The 26758-nt window shown below is 43.1% G+C and overlaps 1 protein-coding gene across 1 annotated transcript in view; it reads right to left on the bottom strand.

Moving 5' to 3' along the window:
- The window catches only part of GALNT14 (polypeptide N-acetylgalactosaminyltransferase 14), a 716679-nt gene that overhangs the window by 425419 nt on the left and 264502 nt on the right, over nucleotides 1–26758 (bottom strand). The window contains exon 2 of the mRNA XM_077485880.1: nucleotides 15813–15982. Coding sequence (XP_077342006.1) covers nucleotides 15813–15982 — 170 coding nt within the window. The remainder of the gene's footprint in view (nucleotides 1–15812; nucleotides 15983–26758) is intronic.

Here is a 26758-nt window from a genome sequence, read left to right as displayed (position 1 = left end):
TTCAGTGACTGACTTATTGCAGTCTGTGAAAGGCATTCGCCTCAAGTCATCCCGATACTATAAAATATTAACGCCCACTAATATATGGATAACCATAAGACCATTGTAATGTTACCGGAGCAGAGCCTGGATTAGACCTAATTTACTGAGCTATCCTGTAGCTTTGGGGCATTTTCCTGTAGTAGGACATGAATATTATTTCTTGTATGCACTGTGTATATATTGATTGAGGTGTATGGGCAAAATCTCAAACACTCTCCAGAGACTGCAGTGTGTCTCAAGCTTGTGAATGTCAATTCAGCTTACAGGTTCAAGTAGTGCACAAATGGCATAATTATATGGAATAAATATCGTATATACCGCACACAGACATGAATATTTCCCTTTCAATTATTTAAAGTGGATCTAGCCTCAGATCTAATTTTTCATATTAAAGTGGTCATAAAGGCTGAAGTTTTTTTTACCATCATGCATTCTCTACATGAAGGTATAAAAACCTTCTGCGTGATGCCCACCCACAGCCCCTCCCAATACTTACCTAAGCCAGATCCCAATCCAGTGATGTGCACGAGGGCTGAGGCTCTCTGAAGTCTCTCCTTCCTGATTGGCTGAGATGCAGGATCCATTGGCTTCCACTACTGTCAATTACAGGCAATGAGAAGGGGCAAGGCTGAGCCACGCTCTCTGTGTCTTATGGACACAGCAAGCCAGCTCAGGAGCAAGCACACATGTGTGCCCCCATAGCAAGCTGCTTGCTAGGAGGGCACTCGGCAAGAAGGAGGGCCTTGGAGCACCAGTGGGGAACCTGAGAAGAGGAGGATTGGGGCTGCTCTGTGCAAAATAATTACACAGGTAAGTATGACATTTTTTTTTTGTTTTTTTTACAAACAATTTAAGTGCAGCATGATCAGTATTGTGTAAGTGTAAAGGGTGGGCATTTACAAAGTGATTTTACATACAATGTTGTGAAAAGGTATTTGCCCCTTTCTGATTTTTTTTTTTTTTGCGTATTTGTCACACTTAAATGACTCAGATCATCAAACAAATTTTATTTGTACACAAAGATAACCAGAGTAAATACAAAATACAGTTTTTAAATAATGGTTTCATTTATTAGGGCAAAAACGCTGTCCAAACCTGCCTGGCTTTATATGAAAAAATAATTGCCCCCTAAACCTAATAACTGGTTGTGCCACCCTTGGCGCCAACAACTGCAATCAAGCGTTTGCGATAACTGGCAATGAGTCTTTCATGTTGCTGTGGAGCAATTTTGGCCACCTCGTCTTTGCAGAATTGTTTTAATTTGGTCACATTGGAGGGTTTTCCAGCATGAACGGCCTGTTTAAGGTCATGATACAGCAACTCAATTGAATTTAAGTCCGGGCTTTGACTAGGCCACTCCAAAACCTAAGGCCGTGTACACACGGGCGGACTGTTCGCCCAACTTTGTCCGCTGAACAGTGTTTGGGCGGACAGTCCGCTCGTGTGTGGGCTTTCAGCGGACAGTTTCAGCGGACAGTTTGACGGACAAGGTTTTTCGGAAATTCCGTAAAACTGTCCGCTGAAACCTTGTTTCAACGAACAGTCCGCTCGTGTGTAGGCTTGTTCGTCAAACAAAGTTGCGCGCATGCTCAGAAAGGATTTTCACGCCGAAAGTTATAATGCAGTGTATAGGACGTCGTATTTTTCGTCCCGTCGTACGTGCCGTTCACGTCATCGCGCACGGTTTCAGCAAACTGTTCGTTCGTCGTGTGTGGCCATGTCCGTCCATGCTAATTTTGAGCGGACTGTTTGACGAACAAGGTTGGGCGAACAGTCCGCGCGTGTGTACGCGGCCTAAATGTTGCTTTGTTTGAACCATTTGGAGGTGGACTTGCGTCACTTTGTCAGACAGCTATATTTATGTGCTTTCTTGATTCAACAGGTCTGGCAGTAATCAGGCCTGGGTGTGGCAAGTGAAATTTAACTCAGCTTTCCAAAGAATTGTGGTTAATCACAGTTCATTCATGATTCAGCATGGGAGGGGGCAAATCCGTTTTCACATAGGGCTAGGCAGGCTTGAACAGCTTTCTCCTCTTAATAAATGAAATAATAAAATGGATGGAGAGCGCGGAAAGGGGCGGTAACAATGTAATTTACTAGCCCCTTCCTTTTCTGAATGAACACAGTGAGTGATCAGTACTGATCCCTTGCTTTGTTCATACATAGCTGAAGCATAGTAGGTCGGGTCAGTCGGTCGGTGCACTTACCCCATCCATGACGGGCAATTGCGGGCAGCTTCCACGGACATCACAAGCAGCTTCTCCTTTCCCTGCTCTGCGGCTTCCGTCTCCTCCCTCCCCCTCGGCGAGCAATCAGAATGTTTCTCCTTTCAGCTAATCGGGAAGCGGATCTCAGACCTGCACTTCCTGATTGGCGGAGAGTTGATTAAGTATGAGAATAGCGAATATTCATTCGCTATTCTCACACACCTGGGTGGGCTCCAAGCGCATTCTCAGTCCCCCCGAGCCCACCCTATTTTGAAGCCTATTAGAGCCTCTGGCTCTAATCGGTGCTTCAAAAAACCACCCACCCAGCATTGGAATTCATGCGCCTGAAAGGGGCCGGACGCATGGATATGGGGGGGTGGCGCCGATGGATAGGGAAGGCAGCGCCAATGAACCCTTAGTTCAGTTTATGAATGAACAGGAAGGCTGGTCAGAGCTCTGATTCTGTTCATTGATTCTGTGCAGCTGAGGGTGCAGAAAGGAACCAAGGAACACGTTTCCTCAGTCCCTTTCTCTGCCTCAAAAGTGAAACTTTAGGAGTCTATTTAGACCCCTGATATCTCACTAAAGCCCCCCACACCCCAAAATGCATTGTTGAAAAAAAATATGTAAAAAAAAAAAAAATTGCAACAAATATTTTTTTTAAAAAATATTAAAAAATGTAAAGAACAATAAAAAATAAAATGAAGGGCTTATTAACACCAGTTCTCTGTGTGTGTATGCATATTTTTATGTATCCCTACACACACACACACACACACACACACACACACACACACACACACACACACACACAAACGTGCCTTTGAGCTGTGGAGTGCACACCCTAATGCAATAAGCTGTACACGCCAATGGTAAAAACGTCTGAACGCACCTAAACGTTAGGCACATTTAGCACTTTGTGTTTATTCATTTCAATGGCCAGAATAAATTAGTCAATTATTACAGGAAGCTCCTGTACAGAAGGAAAATGTCACTGGATTACTGCACAGATCTGGAAGAAATACGCAAAGTACACCGAGATTCATATAAGAATACATGACTTGTGTTATGACAATATTTGCTAATCCCCGAGATTACCCTTATCCCACCCCTAATCCAAAACCAACAAAAAAGTTTTGGATTTACACCAGACTGGATTAGAAATATGTATATTTCAATATTTTGTCTCAAAAGCAAAAAAACCCTTTAATAGAAAAATGGGATCAGAAGAAAGATAAAACAAAGAAAAGCACAAAGAAATAAATAGCAATATCCCCAGAACATATCTGATGAGGGAAGGGAGCCGGTGACGAGCGATGAAGCAATCTCTGGATGCCAGGAGAAAAATTCAATAAACTCTTCTTTACCAGACAAGATAAATGGCTACATAATAATATATAAGTATAATGGCAAAAAGAGAAAGTTTTGTAGTTCTAAGAAAACTTCAGAGAACAATAAAAGACTGAATGGAACATCGCAGATTGTTTACCCCAATGGGTTGGGAAACAAAAGTTCAGCTTTACATTTCAGTATTCTGAATAATTCTGATGCTGCGATATATGAACAGGGTGCCCCTGCTTATACATAATTAGGGCTATTTCCACCAATGTACTTTAACCACTTGTCTCCCAAGGTACGTTTATAAACGGCATGGTAGACAGGTAGTGAAATCAAGCTCACAGCTGCTAATGCTGCAGCAAACTTGGTACTGGCTTTAAGAGACCTTTCACATCTAAGCGTAAAAAAATCGCAGGCATAATTGCTTAAAGGGGAGGACCACCCTAAAAAAAAAATGCATAAAAAGGCTCCAAAAATATAAAAAATGTTTTTCACTTACCAGAAATGGCTGTTGCTAGGCAGATCGTCCTAATCTACCTCTTCCTATTCTGCGGTAATCTTCGGTCTTCTCCTCCTCGCGTTGTCTTCTGGTGAATGGGGCACGGTGTGTTGAGAGAACTGTGTGTGTCCCAGAACACAGCGCACCCCATTCACAAGGCGCCGCGTGACTCGTGCATGCGCAGTAGGAAACGGGCAGTGAAGCCACAAGGCTCCATTGCCTGTTTCCCTTACTTTGAATGGCGGCGCTGGGACCCTAGAGCCGAGGGACAGGTCGGCCTCGGGCGGCCGACATCGTGCGCACCCTAGAAAGGAAAGTGCTTATTAAAAATAAAAAATATTAAAAGTCAGCAGCTACAAACATTGTAGCTGCTGACTTTTATTTATTTTTTTTCGCTGGCCCACCACTTTAATTCTGCCTGTAATTCTAGAATGTGCTAACATTGTGACAAAAGCACATCACTCATTTGGGTGCTGCTATTCTTTGTTAAAGTGTTACTAAACCCACAACAGTAAAATCAGTCTGTATATGCAGTAAAGCATGCTTGTTATACTCACTGTGGAACCTAAGGGGTTAATCCTCTGCAATGTGTAAAAAGGCTGTTTGATCCTGTCTTCTCTGATCCTCCCCTCATTCCACTTTCCCCTGATAATTTCCTGATAACACAGAGTCTATGGAGTCAGGCTGCACATGCTCAGTGTGGTGTGTATTGCTAGAGAAGTTTTTTTTTTCTTGGGAGTGTGTATGTGATCAGCACAGGGCCAACAGCACTGTACAGACAGAGGGTCAGGGGTCTTGCAGTCTCATAGGACAGTCAGAAAACTCCAACCAGTGCTTGGCTGAACACTGATAGAAGATACAAACACTGGTCTAACTACTGACGAGAAAAGGTATTTAGTAGTTTATATTTACTAAAATAATTACATTTCGATGGTCTGTGTACTGCAGGAGACCAGATATAGTGAATGCAGACTCCTCGGTTTAGTAACACTTTAATGGCACCCCAAACATACTAAAAAAAATTTTTTTTTGTCAAACAACAAACCAGCCCAAAAAAAAAAACATGCAAAAACACACAATTCAAAAACATGCCAAGGTCGGCTCCAAAAACAGGTTACAGGACCAACTTTGGAATATTATTGTAGGGGAGAGTGGCCCATTTAAATGAATGGTGCTGCTCCAAAAACACGGTACAAAAATTAATGAAAAATGGGATAGGGCTTTCAAAGCGTGCCTTACTGAGGCTATAATAGACCCCCAATTTTTCTATAAAAAGCCACCTGTGCAGGCTATCACATGAGGGGCTTGTTAGCCCCCTTGTTAGCCCCCTTGTGATAGCAATAATGTAGCCAAAAAAAAAGTGTAAAAAAAATAAAAATAAAAAAAAAGAATTTTATCAAATTAATAAAAATAAAATATAACAAAAAATAAATAAATACACGTACCCCAATCACCCCTGTTACAAGCCTATACAAAAATAACAGCATAGGGCAAACATATGTACAATACTGTGCAAAAGTTTTAAGCAGGTGTGAAAAATGCTGCAAAATAAGAATGCTTTCAAAATATATATATTTTAAATGTTATCAATTTACAAAAATGCAAAGTGAGTGAAAAGAAGAAAATCTAAATCAAAACAATATTTGGCTTGACTACCCATTAGCATCAAACCAGCATCAATTCTTACACTTGCACAAAGTCAGAGATTTTGTAGGATTAGAATCAGGTGTATGATTTATCAATTATACCAAGCAGGTGCTAATGATCATCAATTTCATAAGTAGGTTAAAACACAGTCATAAACAGCTGTGTAGGAGGCTTAAAACTGGGTGAGGAACAGTCAGACTCTGCTACTAAGATGAGGTTTGTGTTTCCATGTCTCAGGTCATACACTATGGTAAGACTGAGCACAGTAACAAGATACAAGGTAGTTATAATGCATCAGAAAAGTCTCTCCCAGGCAAAGATTTCAAAGCAGACTGGGGTTTCAAGGTGTTCTGCTCAAGCTCTTTTGAAGAAGCAGAAATAAACTCAGCAGAAATGCAGCAGATGAAAGACACATCAGCATCAGCATTCAACTGCTGGAAACAAGGGGGACCCAAGTCCAACCATCTACTGTCCGCAGAAGTCTGGACAGAGGTGGTCTTCATGAAAGAACTGCAGCCAAAAAAGCCATTCTTCTGATGTGGAAACAAGGCTAAGCAACGCAACTGTGCATGTAAACATAAGAACTGGGGTGCAGAAAAATGACAGCAGGTACTCTGGAATATTTCCAAATCTGAAATATTTGGCTGTAGTAGGAGGCAGTTTGTTGGTGAAGGGCTGGAGAGCGGTACAATAATGAGTGTCTGCAGGCAAAAATGAAGCACTGTGGAGGTTCCTTGCAAGTTTGGGGCTACATTTCTGCAAATGGAGTTGGAGATTTGGTCAGGATCAATGGTGTCCTCAATGCTGAGAAATGAGGCAGATATTTATCTATCATGCCATATCATCAGCGAGCCGTGTGATTGGCCTCACATTTAATCTGCAGCAGAACAACCACCCCAAACATACAGCCATGTCATTAAGAACTATCTTCAGTGTGAAGAAGAACAAAAAATCCTGGAAGTGATGATTTGGTCCCCACAGAGCCCTGATCTCAACATCATCGTGTCTGTCTGGGATTACATGAGGAGACAGAAGAATTTGAGGCAACATACATCCACAGAAGATCTGTAGTTAGTTCTCCAAGATGTTTGGAACAACCTACCTGCCAAGTTTCTTCAAAAACTGCGTGCAAGTGTAACTAGAAGAATTGATGCTGTTTTGAAGGCAAAGGGTGGTCACGCCAAATATTGATTTGATTTGGATATCTCTTCTGTCCATTTACTTTATTTTGTTAATGGATAAAAATAAACAGTTAACACTAATATTTCTGAAAGTATTCTTCATTTACATTTTTTCACACCTGCCTACAACTTTTGCACATTACTATGTATGTAAGCATCAATTGTGCCACAGATGTGAGATATTGTTGCAAGTGTAGGAGTTAGAGCAATAATTCTAGGGCCACAGTTCACAGTTAGCTTAAAGCGGAGTTCTTCTTAAAAAAATAAAATAAAAGTCAGCAGATACAAATACTGCAGCTGCTGACTTAATAATCAGACACTTACCTGTCCCAGGGTCCAGCGATGCGGGCGTATGAAGTCCCGCTCGCCTTCTCCTCTTTTTTGCGGCGTCAGAATTTTAACTGTGGGCGCCCCGCTGTGGTTTCACCGCTGGGCACCCACTGCGCATGTGCGAACCACATGCCGTGACTGGCCGGGCAATCATCTGGGACCTGTGACGTGTCCCAGATGATTGCCCAGAGGGAAGGGGGAGAGATGGACTGACTTCCGGCTCTGCGCAGCCCAACGAAAAAGTGGGAGATGGAACCCTCGTTTTTAAAGGGTTCCCGCTCCCCCCCCCCCCCCCAAAGAAATGATATGCCAAATGTGGCATGTCAGGGGGTCACCTTCCTTAAAGTGCAAGTTCCATTTTTGGGTGGAAATCCACTTTAAAACTGATAAACTGTAAAGTCTTTTAAAGCATCGCCTATGGAGAATTTTGGGTACCATTGATTTTTTTTGCGATTCCACTGGTGTGCGCAGCTTTAAGACTTGACATGTTTGGTATCTATTTACTGTCGGATCTGTTATATTTACAAAAACATTGGGCATAATATTGTGTTTGTTTCCACCAAAATTCAATTTAAGCCCCAAACACACTATCAGATTTTGATTTTTGTCTTCAGATTTACCATTACCATGTACTGCAAGGGCCTGTCTGATTGCATACAAATTGAAACTCCTAAGGTTTGACCTCATATTATATGGTTTTGGTAAATCTTAAGGAAAAAAATCAGCAGGAAATCTGATGTGTATATGGGGCTTAAGTGTATTTTTTCCTGAAACGATGCATTTGATAAATAGCTGTGCAAATATTATGTAACATAAAGAATTGCAATTACTTCCATTTTACTCTCTAGTGTCTCTGCTTTCAGACCATATGTACAATTTGGGAGGTTGTAGAAATCATAAGCGAAAAAATGGGATTTTACCATGTGTGCACAAAATGAAACAATTCCCCCAGTAGACTAGTGGTTCAAGTCGAACTCCAGCCTTCCCTTCAGTCTTGCACAGTTATAGCCCCCGTACACACGGTCGGAGATTCCGACAACCAAATCCGTCTGAGTTATTCCAACGGATTAATTCCGGAAGAGGTCCGGAAGTGATGTTGCATACACACGGTCGGACTAAGTTGTCGGAAAATCCGATTGTACATAACGCGATGACGTTAGTTCGTTACGACGGGACTACTTTCAGGCTAGTAGCAAATAGCTTTGGTCTAGGAATTTGATCTGAGCATGCGTGGCACTTTGTCCGTCGGAGTAGGCTACACATGACCGGAGTATGTCCAATCGGAGCATTTTGTCGGAAAATTTTACCGGCAAATTGGAATAGTTGGTCCGTCGGATATTCCAATGGAAACAGTCCGATGCAGACCACACACAGTCGGAATATCCGACAAAACGGTCCGATAGGACACATTCCGTCGGAATCTCCGACCGTGTGTACAAGGACATACAGGCTCCTCTCCGGTACTGAAATTGCACACTGTGAGCTTCTCACTCTGTGCTGAAACACGTGGTGTGAATTGGCATCATAGGGAACAGGGCTTTGCATCTGAATGGCATTGCATTAGGAATGTGCTGGGCAACATTGCCCAACACCGTTCCAATGCACAGGGTGTGAACAAGGTCTTACATTGGTTGGAATTCACACATATTGTTACTATTTCAATGGCAATACTTCTCATAGCACACCAAATAGTCCACTAAGTTTTCTGTCGCTTACCGTTTGCCTGATCTGCAATATAAGGGGAAATCAGGCTCCCCAAAAGCCTGCAAAGCTGGAAAATTCACCCTCCAAAAAGAGAATTGCAAGGAGCCAGTCAAGTATGCTGCAGTGGAAGAAACATGCTCATAGGAGGAGAGAGAAGAGTGCCATGGAAATGAGATTATCAGTTTGCTGCTCCTCTTGTCACTGTGCAGTCACAGGCTGGTGGAGGGACAAGACATGTAGGGCCGCATTTACATTTTTGTTTGGGGGTGTGGTCACGGTTTTACCGCTCCTCCTTATGCTGCAAAGGGTGTGAGGGGTGGAGTACATATGCTGCAGCAGTGATGCTTTGCATCATGGCACAGCAAGAACTATCTCCGCTGTCACGTTCCGCAGGTGCTACCATCTGCTAAATGTTACCGATTCAACTGAATGTGGGTGCCTGCAACTGCATGCAAGGTTGCGGCACGTTAGCATAAGGTTTAAAGGGTTGAAGTAGGCAGTGATGAGGTGATACAACGCAGATCCCTCTTCAGAGAGCAAAGTTTTTGTAAACTAGCCCTTAGTGTTACTAAATTGCAACAGAAAAAAAAAAATCAGGTTTCCTTCTCTGCCAAATAGGGCTGTGCTGTGTAGCAGAACTGTATACATTTCCAGACAGGATGGACAGAAAAATAACTCCTTTTGAAGGTAAAACAGTTCCCCTATATATATTTTAATTTTTCCTGGAGCTCTGCCTGAATATGTCTCTCTACAGATCTCCTGTTGCATAATTCTGCTTTATGTTGGAATATCAAAGGGCTTCACGCTGAGGACGGGCTCCTTCCTCCAAACAGGACTGCAAAAAATTCCACTTGGTAGGGAATAATTAAAGAGCCTGTGCAGCGGAGGTGCTCCCATCATAGCACAGAGGCTTCTCTCTGACATATCCCAGGGATTAGATCTACAGCCGGAGAATGAATTAGCATTGTCAATGTCTCTGCAGCTGCCGAGCAGAACACGTGTGTAGTCCGAGGCGCAGGTGCGTGTAATGAAATATGCACTACCATCTCACACAGAAAAATTGTCTTCTGTCATATTTGGTTGCAGAGGGGCTATAAACAGAAACATTCATCTTAAAGAACAAATCTAGACAATATTGTGCAGAGACGCAAAATCCCTGACACTTTCTGGCACCCGGGGAATTGAACGTGCCACTTACAACCACCAATACAGGTGAATGTCTGTGCGTTCTAACGCTTGCAGTGTATGTGCATGCACAGGTAAACACTAATCCAGAAGCTATCGGCGTTTCACCCACGCATGCACATGCACTTTTTCTCCCCGAACATGAACGTTCATTGTGGAAGTAAGCAGAAATCCCACCAATGTGGACACAGACAGCAATAAGAGCCTGTCCAAAATGGAAAGAAGAGTACCAAACTATTATACGATCCAGAAATATTTTATTGTTTCTGATAGTCCACCCCTGCACATTTTGGTTCCATCCACCCACCCGCATGTTAAAGTATATGTGGTGTTTAGGCAGGGTTGCTCCTAAATTTACCTGCCAGGTATAGCTACCTTGGTTAATTGTTGAGGATCAATTGATTTCACTCTAAATCTGTAATTGCTGCACTTCTCTCTTTTGCCGCTAGGTGGCTGGGTAGCTGGTGGTATTAGATATGAGAAGGGCAATGCAGGGTCAGATTATGGGTATATGGGGTATCCCAGCCAATGTGCAGGTTTTTTCCTAAACCCATTGGCCTGCTGGGAGAACCTATATAGTTGGATGGAGTCAGGTGTTCGGGGTTCTGTGCCACCTGAACGCTGTCTGGGTGTCAGGGCTGTGCTCAGCCCTTCCTTCTCAGAGCTGGCTGCTCAGCTGTCAGCTAATTGCCAGCTCCTATTGCTCCACAGTTACTCATCTGTAGATGATATCCTGTTTGTCAGTCCTACCTACTTAAGCCATTTAGCCCAGCGGATCTCTGCTTTTGCCTTGGTCAACATCACAGAGACTATCACCTACATACCTGTTTAAGGACTGGCTTTGCTGACATCCCTTCTGGCTCCAGATCCTGCTTGCTGTTCCAATACATTAATCCCTGACTCCTGGCTTGGCTGACTATCTGTTCCAGTTACTGAACTTTGGCTATGTTTTGACTACGTTTGTTCTTTTTTACTTTTATTATTAAACAAGTGTGATTTAACTGTACTCGGTTTGATTTAATGGTTTCTGACACTGGGTGGATGTGTGTTGTACTGCCCGGGCTGCTAGGCCGGAGTTTGGGCCTATCACGGGTACATCTGGCTGCTAGGCTGTCTGAGGGCCTATCCAGAAGCAAGAGAGCAGTGCAGGGTTGGGATTGCGGCTTGCAATCCAACCAAAAGTTACGGTTCTGCCAGGGGGAAGCTGAAACCACTAAGGGACCATCCACCTTATTACCAGGGACCACAATGGGTAGCTGAAGCAAGTCCCGGAGCAGTACTCTTACCAACCGGGGACAGTGAAGAATTGGGAAACTTCAGTGGGTATCAAGTCAAGGACCCAGCCAGCAGAGGTGACACTTGCAGAGCAGCCTTGTGTGTCAAGCCAAGGACCGAGCAGGCCAGTGGGGTGAAGCTTGAGAAGTATCTTGAGTGCCAAGCTAGGGACCGAGCAGAGAAGTGGGGATGATGCTTGAGGAAGATACTACCATGAAGATTGGAGGAGCTCAAGGGATTCAGTGGCAATGAATTAGCAAGTCTAGAGGGAGACCGGGAGCTCAGTGGGTTGAAGAAACTGTTAGAAACTGTTAAAGACTGTTGCCATAGGAGACAGCATGTCTATACATGCAGATGTGGCTTCTTGCTGGATGCCTTTCCCTGCATGGCTGTCTACCTGTAGAACATCTCGGAGACTGGAAATTAACATTGTAACTACCTAAGGGTGTCCTGGCCTTAACCCTCTCTCCCAAAGTTCTGTTCAAGAGAAATAAACTCTCTTTGCATTCAAGAAGTGTCTGGCGCCCATGAATCGAACTTGCATTACACCTACTATGCCTTGCAATCCACATATAGGCAGTCCCCAGGTTACAAACAAGATAGGGTCTGTATGTTTGTTCTTAAGTTGAATCTGTATGCAAGTCCAAACAGGTAATTTTTTTAAGTGTAGCTCCAGCCAAAAAAAATATTTTTAAGCTTTTTGGATAGCTTAGGGAAGGGTTAACACCCCTGTAATGCTTGTTTTGCTGTCTGTGCCCCTGTTCAGAAGATTTCACCTCGCTTTCTGTCCAAATGACAATTGGATTTAGAAAATTTTGGGTTGTCGTGGAAACAAGCCTTGGTGATCAAGCATCGGTGGAGGTACCTTTTTCCCATAATAACTCTTATAGGAGTGAATTTCCCTTCCTAGGGGTAGATTTCCTCTCACTCCCTGTTGTCTCCAAGTTGCAAGTAGGAGTCATTTGTAAGTCGGATGTTTGTAACTAGGGGACCGCCTGTATACAGAAGGATGTCAGACAGCTATCTCTGGCCCTGAAGGCTCTCATTAGACAGAAGGACCTTGCTACATATAACTCAAGGTAAAACTTTTTTTGTTTTTGTTTTGGATAGAGTGGAGAGAAATTAGAACACCGTTCAGGTTATTATTGCTGTCTGTGCTCTCATTAAGGAGATTCACCCTCTCTAGTAGTTCTTTTAGGATTGAAAGTAAAAGATCCAAAATCCAAATTTTTTGGTTGTTCCCCAAAAAGTAATGGAGGGAAAATTGTCCAATGGAGACAATAGTTCTGGTGACCTGGGGATACCCAAGAATTCCCCATAATTTGCAAGGATTTCCTCTCACTTCCTGTTTGGCTATGGGACAGTGGTTATAATGCTCCCTTGCTCTATCCAAAAACAAAAAAAAATGTTGCCTATAGTTCTTAGCTTCTGTTTTAAGATTTGTCAGATTAGTAATTTTTCTCCACTGATGTGCACTAATGAGGCTGGACTGATGGGCACCGATAGGCTTCTCTGATGTGCACTGATGAGGCTGCACTGATGGGCACTGATAAGCTGCACTCATGGACACTGTTAGGCAGCACTGATCTGCACTGATAATAAGTGTAAACAGTGTGCTGACAGCTTTGCGGGTTATTAGCTTTCCTTTCCTCACACAGAGACAGCGCAAAAAAAGGCAAATCTGATTACAAGTGATCAGCTATGATTGGACACAGCTGATCACATGGTAAAGGGTGATTGGCCCTTTTCCGCAATCTGTAATCAGCTGTGTCCTAAGCACACAGCGTTCACAGAGCACATCCAATGTGTGCCCCAGGGGGAGCGCGGGGGGCATGGTTCTGGGAAGACGTCTAATGACGCCCTCTTAGAGTGAGAGCGCCAGGCTGTATTCAACTTTCAGATTTAGCGCAGTATTGAAGTGGTTAATTATATTCTGTAAAAGCCACATAGGATTTTAATCCAATTTGCGTGCTTTTTTACCTTATAAAAATAGCAGTGGCATCATCACTGTGCTGTACATAGCTTGTGCAGAGAGTAGAGCTGTGGGGGTGGTCCAGTAGGCCTCACCCACTACAGGTTGCCTGCAGAAAACTACAGGAAGGGGCGGAGGCACGACCAGTTACCTTGCACAAGGAGAGAGAGTACCAATGACAGGTCTTTATTATAGAAAGTCCCTGCACAGGAGATAAAGTGTCACACTGTATTACTGCACAGATCTGGAACAAATACACAAACAACACCAAGATTCAAGGAAGAATACAGATGGCTTTTGTATTTAGAGTATTTAGACAATATTTGCTTATCGACTTTAAAGAAGAACTTGTGGGGGGGGGGATTAATTTCCCAGCTTGCCTAGGGGTGAGGAGAGCGCAGGTATACTTACCTAATCCGCCGATCCTCCGAGCGCAAGATCACTCCTGCCCCCCCCTACGCTAGTGGTCTTCTGCATGGACTGTTCCTGATGTCACCACACCCACAGACTGGCTTTTGATATGAGGACAACAGGAACAGTGCACTGCTGGGCAATATTCGCTTATGTCACACTGATTCTCCTCCCAGCCAATCAGGAAGCGGGTCCTAAGACCCATTTCACTATTGTCCGAAAAGAGAAGCAATCCTATTGCGCTAGGAGGAGGAGGGAGAAAACACACGGGGAAGCCCCCCCGACCCACGAGCCAACACTGTCTCTAGGGATGGCTCATCCGCAGCAGCTCAGCCACATCCAGCACTCCCTGGCTTGGACAGGGGGGAGGAGGAGGGGAAATCAGAGTGCAATCCCGGGCAGGACATCTGCCTCCTAAGGCCCCTTTCACATGGATGATCCGTTCAGGTCCGCCTGTCAGTTTTTCAGGCAGACCTGAACGGATGTTCCATAGAGGTCTATGGAGCGTCGGTTGTCAGCGGTGACAAGTCCGCTGACATCCGACCCGCTCCGATCCGAAAAAGTATGACGAAGGAAAAAGCTATTTTTCCATCCGTCATCGGATCGGGTGATGACGGACACTGCTTCACCCGATCTCCCATATAGATCTGTATTTGCTTATTGCAGTACAAGTAATACAGCACATATTATATATTCTGTTCCTATTTTCTGATAGTAAGTCTATGGACTTACAATTCCAATGATGGATACAATATACCATTTAGGTGGCATATCCTGCAATAGATTTTTTCACAGAAGTTACACTATTATGATGCTATGTTTGACATACTGCAAGTTATTTTAATACTTTTCATATTATTATGTAAAGTATAAATGTAAAAACATTGCAAGCAAAGTGAAATATAATTTTTTTATCGCCAGGCTTCCAGTGCAAACAATATACCATTCAGGAGGTGTTTCTTGAAATGTATTTTCTCACACCTATCACTGTGCCAATATGCTAGAGAGTGCACACCGACATATCTTTATATACAGTATAAGTCAAAAAATATAGCAAAGAATTGAAAATGGAAGCATTATATGGATGGTGTTCTATCAATAAATGCCCCTGTAAAAATATACAGTTTAGGTGATGAATTCTGGAATTGATTTTCTCACAGCTTTTACTCTGCCTGGATTCAACGTCTGACTTAGAACTCTTTCATACGTGTGGCAGCTCCTACACATTTCTGGTGTTGTTTACAGGTGTTGAGAAGGCGATACTTTTGTATCCCGGATGCTTTTTTTCCCAGCCAGTAGGAGGTTTCTTAATGAAAAAGCGCACCACAACCTCAAGTCAAATGTTTGGCTTGTGGTTGCTGCACAGACCCATTGGTTTCAATGGGCAGGTTTGATAGGCGGTGCCACCTGTCAAATTCGACATTCCAAGTTCGAAATTGCTGCACCACAGCAGTGTGTACACACATGAGCGTCTGTCAGGTTCGTTTGGAGGTGGACATTCAGGTATGGTAAAAACATGGATCACCAAACTGTGTTTACTGCTCTCCTGCTGCCTGTGTGGACCTAGCCTTGCAGTCCTCACCTATTTATCCTTTATACAGGATGTCAGGGATGGGTCTTGGACATCAGATATGCTACCCACTATTTGGGTTGTGCTCCCTTTAAAGTGGGTGACTTGAAGAAATTGTTGAGTACTCGGGGATTTCACCCTTTAAGGGTGAGGGTTTCCAGGGTTGTCCAGTGAAAAAGGAGACAATTGATTTTCTGAAGAAAGCTACTTTATTTTGCTTGTCTTGAAGAAACGAAGACTATGTGCTTTTACCAACATGCTTGGTTAATGATCTCTGCCTCCAATATCACACCATAATAAAAGTATCATCGTAAAGTTTCTTCTAAATAACTTTATAATAAAAGACCAATCAAAGTGCTCACCATACATAGCTGATATATTCCATGCAAACCTGGAAACTATTTTTAAAAAAATTGGCAAATTAAATCAAGAAAACTTGATGTGGACTGACTTGTAATGTCTGGTGTCTTTAATGGCACGGTCGCTTGGTATCCGCTCACTCTCCCGCTGGTTGAACGCGTACAGTCTATAGGGGTCCTCTCCGGGCTTCCATCTCTGGGCGTTCAGGTAACGGCGTTCATCAAACTGGTCCCACAGATCATCCCAATCCACATCTGCATCCTGCAGGCACACAGAGAAAATCCAGAAGATACAGTTAGCTTTCAAACCCACCTTGAGAATGTCTGACACCTGTCAAGTTGAACTGTAAGAGACACAAGTAACTATAATTATTTTACTACCAACATCATAAAGAAATATTATATTTCTTCACAAGGTTGTTGGTATATAGGCAGATTAATCACAAATAATACTCAGCAGGAGTCTTCCTTATTAAAGTCCAGTTGGCATCTAAAAGGCCTCAATAATGGTTTGTGGTCAGTTTTATTTTAGTTTTTAAGTTTTACATTTTTTAATTGACTATTTCTATCTGTTTGTCCCCACTCTTTATATATACAATTTTTGTATTGCAAATAAATATTAGAGGGTTGAATCAATGCTCTATGGATAAGTTTCAACTTGAGCTATTGAGCAGTGTAAACAACAAGATTTTTTTGATCACGAGTTAAAGCTGTACCCCCAGTATGGTTTTATTGCATTGTATCAGCAAGCTGTGGTGTCTGATCTAAATATTACCTTTGGAAGGAACAAGAGAACATCTTTATGTTTTGGAATTATTTGGCATTACCCGTTATCTGAATTTGCACATATTTGCCTATAGGCCCTTTATATGCATTGTGTTTGTACATTGTTTGATTCTATTTCCAATGATTTTAGTGATATTTAATATAATTATTAATTGGCATCTGAAAATTTGTTATATGCTAAGCACTGGGTGATATACGTTTACTTTGTCATTTGTTTTTGATTATTTTATAGCAGTTATTTAGCACTGACAGTACTCTTAATTTTAATATAGATTTTTTTTTCTATTTTCACATTAGATATGTTTACAGCACTAAGTGCTGTGTCACACAAACTAATTAGAGTGTAGAAAAAATAAACTTTCATATTCACACAGCAGCTGTCAAGTTTATTGTAACACATTTAGCATTTTTAAGCACAGACTTATCATACATATTGGATTCATGTATGCCCTAAACCAGCCTTTCTCATCCTTTTAACCCATGAGGAACCCTTGAAGTCTTCAGATCCAGGAAAACCCCTGCTAATACCAAGTCAGTATAAAAAAAATGCCCCTTACATTGGTGCCTAGTAGGAAGAATGCCCTGACATGTGTGGTCAGTAGAAATAATAATCTTACAGTGGTGGCCAATAGGAAGAAGATCATTACAGCTGTGGCCGGTAGGAAGAATGCCCTTACAGTGGTGGCCGGTAATAAGAATGTTCTTACAGTGATGGTAAGTAGGCAGAATGTTCTTACAGTGGTGGCCTGTAAGAATAATGCACTTACATTGGTGGTCAGTAGAAAGAATGCTCTTAGAGTGGTAGCCAGTATGAAGAATGCCCTTACAGTGGTGGCCAGTAGGGATGAACCAAGCACCCCCGGTTCGATTCACAGCAGAACATGTGAACAGGCAAAAAATGTGTTCCAACATGCGAACACCGTTATGTGCCTATGGGACACGAACATGAAAAATCAAAAGTGCTAATTTTAAAGGCTTATATGTCATAAAAAGTGTTTGAGGACCAAGGTTCTGCCCCAGGGATAACGTATCCATGCAAAAAAAAGTTTTAAAAATGTCAGTTTTTTCGGGAGCAGTGATTTTAATAATGCTTAAAGTGAAACAATAAAAGTGAAATACTCCTTTACATTTCCTACGTGGGGGGTGTTGATAGTACGTCTGTAAAGTGGCGCATGTTTCCCGTGTTTAGAACAGTCCGAGAGAAAAATTACATTTCTAAAGGAAAAAAAGTCCCCCCCCCCCCGAACCATACCAGGCCATATGCCCTCAACATGGGAAGGGTGCTTTGGGGTACCCGGTTAAGTAATCGAGTGACCCCGCCCCCTCTGACGCTATGGGAAAGCTATACGGATGTCCCCGTGCATCAGAGGGAGGCGGGGTCAACCGGCGACATCATTGTGTGGCCCCGCCCTCAGTTATAAAAGAGCTTTTACCTGAAGGGCGGTCATTACGGCGGCTGCCTCCAATGGAGGCAGATCGGTGGCGGCTTGTGGCTTTTTTTTTTTTGGTCTGTCAGAGCGAAAGAAGAAGATGGACTTCGTGGGACACTTTTATTTTTTAATAATGGAATTGTGCCAAGCCGTGTCGTGTTTTTTTTTATCATTTTCAGACTTTTTTGTGAAATGGTAGGGGTACCTACCATTTCACACAGGCGGTAGGCCAGGATCTGAGGGTCCCCTTGTTAAAGGGGGCTTCCCGATTCCGATGAGCCCCTCGCCTGCAGACCCCCACAACCACCGCACAAGGGTTGTGGGGATGAGGCCCTTGTCTCCATCAACATGCGGGCAAGGTGTTTTGGGGAGTACCCCAGAGAACCCTCCCCATGTTGAGGGCATGTGGCCTGGTACGGTTCAGGAAGGGGGGGTGCTCTCTCGCCCTCCCCTCTTTTCCTGCAGCCTGCCAGGTTGCGTGCTAAGATAAGGGTCTGGTATGGATTTTTGGGGGGACCCCACGCCATTTTTTTTTTAATTTTGGCATGGGGTTCTCCTCAAAATCCATACCAGACCTGAAGGGCCTAGTATGGAATTTGGGGGGACCTCCACACATTTTTTTTTTTTTTTACATTTTGGTTCGGGGTTCCCCTGTGGGGAAAACCCATGCTGTGTTTTTCAATTACTTTGATGTGTATTGCCGGGACCAACAATTCATTATAGCCGCGAGTACTTTAAAATAACTTTTTGTTCCTTTAGAAATGCTCTCCGACTGTTCTAAACATGGGAAACATGTGCTACTTTACAGGCATACTGTACTATAGACACCCCCCAGGTACAAAATTAAAAGCAATATTTCACTTTTATTGTTTTACTTTAAGGATTATTCAAATCACTGCTCTCAAAAAAAAAAACGCTGTTTTTAAAAGTTTTTTTTGCATTGATACATGTTTCCTGGGGCAAGACCCAGGTCCTCAAACACTTTTCATGACAATAGCATGCATATAAGCCTTTAACCTTTAAGCCTTTGAAATTAGAACTTTTGATTTCTCCTATAGACTTTTAAAGGGTGTTCCACGGCTTTCGAATTTGCCGTAAACACCGCAAACTGTTTGCTATTCGGCGAACACCCGATGTTCGAGTCAAACTTACGTTCGACGCGAACATCGGGCTCATCCCTAGTGGCCAGTAGCAAGGATGTCCTTACAGTAATGGCCAGTAGGAAGAATGTTCTTACAGTGATGGCCAGCAGAAAGAATATCCTTTCAATGGCGACCAGTAGGTAGAATGTCCTTACAGTGATGGTCAGTAGAAAGAATGTTCTTACAGCGATGGCCAGTAGGAAGAATGTTCTTACAGTGGTGCCCCGTAGGGGTAATGCACTTACATTGGTGGTCAGTAGTAGAAAGAATACCCTTACAATGGTGCCCAGTAGGAAGAATCTCCTTACAGTGATGCCCAGTAGAAAGAATACCCTTACATTGGTCGTCAGTTGAAAGAATATCCCTACATAAGTGGCCAGTAGGAGGAATACCCTTACTGTGGAGACCAACAGGATGAATGTCCTTACAGTGGTGGTCAGCAGGAAGAATATCCTTACAATGGTGACCAGTAGGAAGAATGTTCTTACATTGGTGGAGAGTAGAAAGAATACCCTTACAGTAGTGGCAATTTCAAAGAATGCCCTTACAGTGGTGGTCAGATTTCCACTTTTACAGCCAAAAAGATCATTGGTGTTAAGTACCTGGCTCTACCAAGTGGCATTGGCTCTGGAACTATGCAGGCACTACCAAATGGGTGGTCAAGCCACCACCTCTAACAAGCTCCGGAGGAACCCTAGTTAAGAATGGCTTCCTTAAGCAAACACCTAGCAGCTTCTGCTTTTTGTACAGAATTAATGGATGGGCAGATGTATCTGTAAAACAAGCAGGTAAAGGTGTTCTCTGTGTCTCACCACTAATAAAGTTGGATCAGCACCTTGTGATGAATCTCCATGCACTTGTTCTGTTGCATTTCACACAAGAAAGTTTACACTTTTGAGAAGTGCGATATTCATCCGATAATTGATTCTTATTCACTTTGCTGCAGCATATTTATCATGTTAATAAGAGTCTGAAAAGCGTCAATGACACTTTCTATTTATGAGTCTATGAGGGAGAACGCTGTTAAGCAGTCGGCAGTCTCTGAATGCTGACGATAAATAGATTTTTTTAAATGAAAGTGTTTACAGAGCCGTGTTGGAAATGGGCATGTATCCGTGTAGGAATGAATTGGATAAGTGCAGGGCATACATGATAGGGTGGAAGGGGAACCTTACAGCATGGGGTAAACCGTGTAATAAGTGGTCAAGTTATGGTGTTTACCTGGTTGGCTGAAGAGACAGGGTTATGGGAGGAGTGTATTAGCATAGTTTTGCAAGCAGGGGTGTGTCAGAATCAGTTGGAGAAGTGGAGACAGAAGGTGGCTGACTCTCTGGGCGAGGTCCCTAGAGGGCTGTCAGCCAAGCGTGGGAGTGTTTCAGCAGCAGGCGCCGGTCTGTCCCCTGTTGCAGCCCCTTTATCTCTGCAGCAGGGACAACGTGTAGCACATGGTGTCAGCAGCCTTGGGTTCGCATGGTCTGCTCAGGGCCTGTAAGAGCAGCCTGTGGTGGGAGCAGAGCAGAGCCAGGTGCTGGCTGAGGATGCCACAAGGGGCAGAGAGAAGCAGCAGCTGCTCTGCGCACAGGAGCCAGAACTGACAGCCTAGCAGCTGCCTGTGGTGAGAGCTGCAGCCAGGAGATTTCACAGCCGTGCCAGCCAGGGGGTGCTCTGGCCTGAAGGGAGATTCCTGGAGGCAACGAAGGCATCCAGATTCGCGTATGGGGGGCTGATGGTCCAGAGCAGCCTGGTGAGAAAAATCCTTCTGTGTTTTTATATTTTTTCCTCTGTCTCTGTGGGGTTCAGAGCGCTTAAGACAGGGTGCGTTTGGGGGGCTGTGCGTGGCAGTGAGTTTACGTTAGGGAGTCAGTGGCTCTTTAGACCTGCACCGGTTTTGGATCCATGGTTGGTGAGGGAACCACCACCAGTGACTGCGTGGGCTACGCCGCGGGACAGTGTAGGTGGGCCACAGGGTTTCCCCCTCAGGGGTCGCTGGCTGGACAACAGATAGCTAGCGGGCATCTAGAAAGTGACACTGAGGCAGACACAGCAAAAAAAAAAAATGTAATTAAAAAAAATAATAAACGTGAAGGTAAGAATACGACAGGATGACCATTCTACGTTTGCCTTGTGGGACATTTCAGGGCCTTCCGAAATCTGCAATGTGTGTGAAGATCTGGAATAGGTAATAGGTGGCATCTTTTCCTTACACCACTGGGAGAAGTTTGATCTGGATAGGGGCAAGCCGGACAGAAGTAGACAAAAGGGGAGGAGGAGATCTTGCCTGATCCGGCCAAACTTCGCCAATTGTTTTCGGGTGTTGCAATACTATTTCATCAGTGAAAGCCCATTCAGGCCATTCATTTGCAATTATACCATGGTCATCGGCTTTTAGATATAGTGGATGTCATTGACTAGGGCTGGGGATTCATTGTACGAATTTCGGGAAATTCTTACATTTGTGAGGATCCAAAATACGAATTTTTATGCATACGAATTTTGTACAAAATACAAAATCTTGTTTATGAATTTTGGATAATTTTATCATAACAAACTTTCGTTATTAACTAAAGGTTAAAAGCCCAGGAAGTCAGCACAGTACAGGGATGATGGGAGTCCCTCATAATGATAAATTTATAAATTTATCATAACGAGCTTTCGTTATTGTTACGAAAAGTTTACAAACGAAAATTCATATTTCGTACGAAACCGAATTGAATTTCGGACACAAATTACGAATTAGTTTTAATACGAAATGGAACAAAACAAAACAAATGTATTGTATGTCTACCATTTGCTGCAATTTTTAGCTGATAGGCAGGTCTTTCTGTGCTTTTGTTTCTCTTGTATGTTACCGTTGTTTTGTTCAATTCGGTGCATGGTTGCTTATTTGTTTATTACAAGGTGTCATGTGGTATCTTGTCTGTTCATTGGGGCCTTCTTATGTTCTTGGGGAGCTGGGAGATTAGACGTCAGCCCCTTTGGGAGGTAATTGGGTCCCCTCAGGGATAAGGGCTTACCTTTGTGGTTTGGGGTACATGACAGGCTTTGCGAGGCTAGGAGGCTAGTAACACGAGTGTCACCAATTTTTTCTAGGTTAGATAGGCCCCCGGTAGGCTGAGTTTTCCAGGGGGATTATGAATTTTGAATTTGATCGATGTGGTAACTTCTCTGAGATGTTAAAATCATTAGGCGCTTGGAGTTGTGTATTTAAACATGACAGTACCTGGGGGGTGATGGGGTTTATCGCAATGCGGGGGTGACTGCTCTGTGGTTTCTGTGTTTGTAAGATAGGATCTAACATGTCTTTCGGGTTTGGAGGGGCGCACAGGTGTAAGGTTTCACACTTGCGGCGCTGTGGCGGTTTGGGGTCCTTGAAAGGGTGGAAAATCTGGTGTTTAGGGAAAAAGGTGGGGAACCATCAATGGTATGGTGCCCTCTAGTTGGTGGTCCAATAGTGACCAGGTCATGGTAGACCAGTAAAGTGTCTGTCACCTGAGATGGCCCTCGAGGCGGTTTCTTGCGGCTGGGGGCATATCTTAGGTAGTGGGTGCCACAGACACTATGTTTCAGTAATATGGTAACCTTCAAGTACTTCAACCCCAAGTTGACCTGTAATGTTATGTTTTGATTTATTAGGATGTTTTTTTATAATACAAGGCCTTACGGGCATTTAATCCCATTTTGGGTCAAGTGTTTTATTGGGCAGTGGGAGGTATAGCTTTAAAGGCAGGCCAGAGGTTTTTGGTAATTGGTGACCTCTGATCTACCCTAGTCAAGACAGGCTTGGAGCTAGGAATGAAATGGATAAGTGCAGGGCATACATGACAGGATGGAAGGGGAACCTTACAGCGTGGCGTTAACCGTGTAATAAGTGGTCAAGTTATGGTGTTTACCTGATTAGCTGAAGAGACAGTGTTATGGGAGAAGTGTAGGAGCATAGTTTTGCAAGCAGGGGTGTGTCAGAATCAGTTGGAGAAGTGGAGACAGAAGATGAATGCCCTCAATCCCTCCATTTTTTGTTTGGTTACTTTGGGTTGTTGGTGGTTTGTAATGGATGTTGGGCGGTTCAGGGTCCTTGGAAGGGTGGAAAATCTGTTTTTTTGGGAAAAGGGTGGGGAACCATCGTTGGTATGGTGCCCTCTAGTTGGGGGTCCAATAGTGACCAGGTGTCTTGCGGCTGGGGGCATATCTTAGGTAGTGGGTGCAACAGACACTGTGCTTCGGTAATATGGTAACCTTCAAGGACTTCAAACCCAAGTTGACCTGTAATGTTATGTTTTGATTTATTGTTTATAATATAAGCCCTTACGGTCATTTAATCTAATTTTTGGTCAAGTGTTTTATTGGGCAGTGGGAGGTATAGCTTTAAAGGCAGGCCAGAGGTTTTTAGTAATTGATGACCTTTGATCTACCCTAGTCAAGTGTATTGTCAATGTAGAACTTAAAGGGGCTGTCCACATTTTATTATATCCGTTCATAAATCATATGAGGAGCTTTTAATCTGTTAAAATGAGGTTTAGGTACATGCTACTAGGCTGAACACCACATTGGCTTATGTAAGAAAGTTCTAATTTGTTCCAGCACAAGAAGATGCTCCGTTTTATTTTAAAACAGAGAATCACAAAGTGTTTTCCTATATAGCTAGATCATAGATGTCATCTGATGGATTTTGAGGCTCCCAGCTTAGTTAAACCTAAAGAAAGCTTGGTTTGAGTCACACTTTGAACTGTGTTTGACTTCATCCACCCATACCCCTCCCTACTGGAGACCTGGCATATTTGGGTGACTGTGGCTGATTGGTTGCGTGGTATCATTGGATCTCACTCCTTATTCATTTTTTAAATTTCAATCTGACTCTCATGCTCAATCAATGAGCTTGATTCATACATATGTCTATACCTTTAGTAGATGAAATTCCAAGTTTTTCCTGAAGAAGCCATATGGCGAAACATATAGAAATATATACAGTGAATCAATAAGGTGTTTTCATACACCTGTGGATATGGTTGTATTGTATTCATTGATTTTATGATATTGTTCCTTTAAATAAAACATCATATTTTTATAACTATTTTATAACTATTATTTATGTATCTATATCATACACCTATAAAGTCCCATATCCCCCAAATTCTTGTTTTCTGTATTAATGTTTTATAGATGATTTGTAATTTTAGATTTCCTTTAACATGACTGCTGCCTAGGTCCCAATTAGCGTAACACCATGGGATGAAATCCCCCACCACCCTTGCCTTTTACCCCATTAAATAAGACACTAAGCCCTTGTACACACAGTCGGACATTCCGACAACAAAATCCGCTGGATTTTGTCCGACGGACTTTGTCCGAAACTTGTGTTGCATACACACGGTCGGACAAAGTTGTCAGAAAATCTGATCGTACGTAACGTGATGACGTTATTTCGTTATGACGGGACCACGTTCAGGATAGTAGCCAATAGCTTTGGTCTAGGAATTTGATCTGAGCATGCGTGGCGGAATTCTCTACACACAATCGGACAAAGTCCGATCGGATCATGTTGTCAGAAAGTTTTAAAGCCCAGCTCTAAAACTTTGTCCATCGTATATTCCAACGGAAACAGTCCGATGGAGCCCACACACAGTCGGATTCTCCGACAACATGGTCCGATCGGACATTTTCCGTCGGAATGTCCGACCGCGTGTACAAGGGCTTACAACCATTAGGTTGGAAAGTGCAAGGCCACAGCTTTATTAAATTCCAACACATAACATGTTAACATATTTAGCCAGTGCCAGTCACAGTCGTACTGTGAGCACTCAACCACAAGAGGGAAGTGGGCCTGTCCTTACCATCTCTGTACTTAACAATTGCTGGACAGACAGCCTACTTCCAATTTTCCATCAAGGGCATAGCCCATTACAGTAACTTTAACTGCTGGCAAGGTCAAGAAAACCACAGCAAGCTGTGACATACCATAACAGAGGAAAAAGGGGGCAGGAGAGTGGGCAGCTCTTCCAACCAACTCTTCCAGAAAACCCAGAAATCCCTGGGGCACACGTTCCCTGAGCTCAGGCCCATCCCATCCCCTCCCCCATGTTACAACCAATCGTTCCCCTTGTCAGGTACCTAGCCATGCCCCCATCAGTCAAGGCTCCCTTTCACTAGGGAGGGGGCTCTCAAGAGGCCTTCATATCAGTGTGACTTTAAGTTTTATCATTGTGTTCTAATAAAGCCTTTAGAAGCAGCTCTATTGTTCCAGGCATCTTGGAGTTAATGGCAGCACATTACTCAGACGTGTTCCAGTGCTTGATATTAATTACAAGCACAAGGCTCTTCGAAATATTGCATGCTCTGATAGGACCGCTGACAGCCAAAATGCCATTCCCAGAGGAGGATGTACTGTAGCGCTCAGTGCTCTGATAAAGCATTAACTTCTTTGTTATGAAATGTACACATTAAATAACACTTACAGGTCCTAATTATCACTATATTACTTCAGCCGTGAAGAATTACAGTATATACTCAAGGTCTTTCAGTGCCGCATCATCGGACCGCTGAGCTAGAGGAGAAAATTCCAGCAGACACAAATAAGGTGGTTTGATCTGAAATTTGTCAGGCAATTGGGATATGTGGTAAAATACGACAATTGGGCCAATAGTGGTCTGATAAATATATGATAAATGGCCCCAGGGGGAATACTGATTGCCTTATTGGAAAACAAATAGGCCTCTTGCACACTGCTGACTAAAAGCGCTGCGTTTTTAGGCAAACTGATTTTTTTTTTTTTTTACTGATGTAAATGCAGATCATTGTCCTCAAGGTGACTGTACACACAGGTGTGTAAACATGTGCTGTGTATAGATGAGTAAAATAAAAATATATACTGTAGAACACTGCATTGCCGATCAGTACTTTTATATGCCACACTCCCTTCATTAAAATAAAGTTAGAAGAATTTGTATGTGTTTGTATGCATACTTGCAAATCTGCACATGCACTATGCAACCCATCCTTCCGTTTTTCTGCCAGGAAAGTCTGATGTTCATACATACGCCTAAAGTACAGTAGATATAAGATAGGTTTGTAGTGAACTCAAGTCAAAGGGAACTTAGAAAACTTCATACTTAACAACATTTTAGTTTCGGCCCCCCCAGGACACAGTAAAGCCTGCCCACAGTCCACCTCAGGTTCGTCCAGTGACTGGGCGGTTAAGACTAGACCCAACCCACTTAGCGGAGTGGCCTGCCTAAACTGGATTTCTAATAATATAGAGTCCGCTTAATCAAAGTCCCTGATTACTATAATGCAGTGATTCTCAATCTCAGTCCTCAAGTACCCCCAATGGACCATGTTTAGGGAAATTCCCACAGATACAATAGCTCTTATCAATATCATGTCATTGATACTGATTTAAATCAGCTGTGCAAAGTAGGAAAGGAAAACCTGAAAACATGACCTGTTGGGGCTACTTGAGGACTGAGGTTGAGAATCACTGCTATAATGAATGCCTTTGCATTGACCAAATGCGTAAAACCACATATTGCGCATGCGGTAACATTAATTGTTAATGACACCCCAAATGCAGCAAAGCAAGATGTGCAGCAATAGCAGCAAAACATGCAGTTAATTTGTTTATATGATGTCCTCCTGAAAATGTGCTTTGCGTGCCCCAGGGGCTAGCTGCAGTTGGATCTGTCACCT

This window comes from Lithobates pipiens, unplaced genomic scaffold (genome assembly GCF_037356315.1).
Source record: "Lithobates pipiens isolate NorthernLeopardFrog02 unplaced genomic scaffold, aLitPip1_a1.2 Scaffold_18, whole genome shotgun sequence".
NCBI classification, from domain to species: Eukaryota; Metazoa; Chordata; class Amphibia; order Anura; family Ranidae; genus Lithobates; species Lithobates pipiens.
The sequence above is the reverse complement of the archived record's forward strand: the minus strand, read 5'-3'. Positions and strand labels throughout refer to the sequence as shown.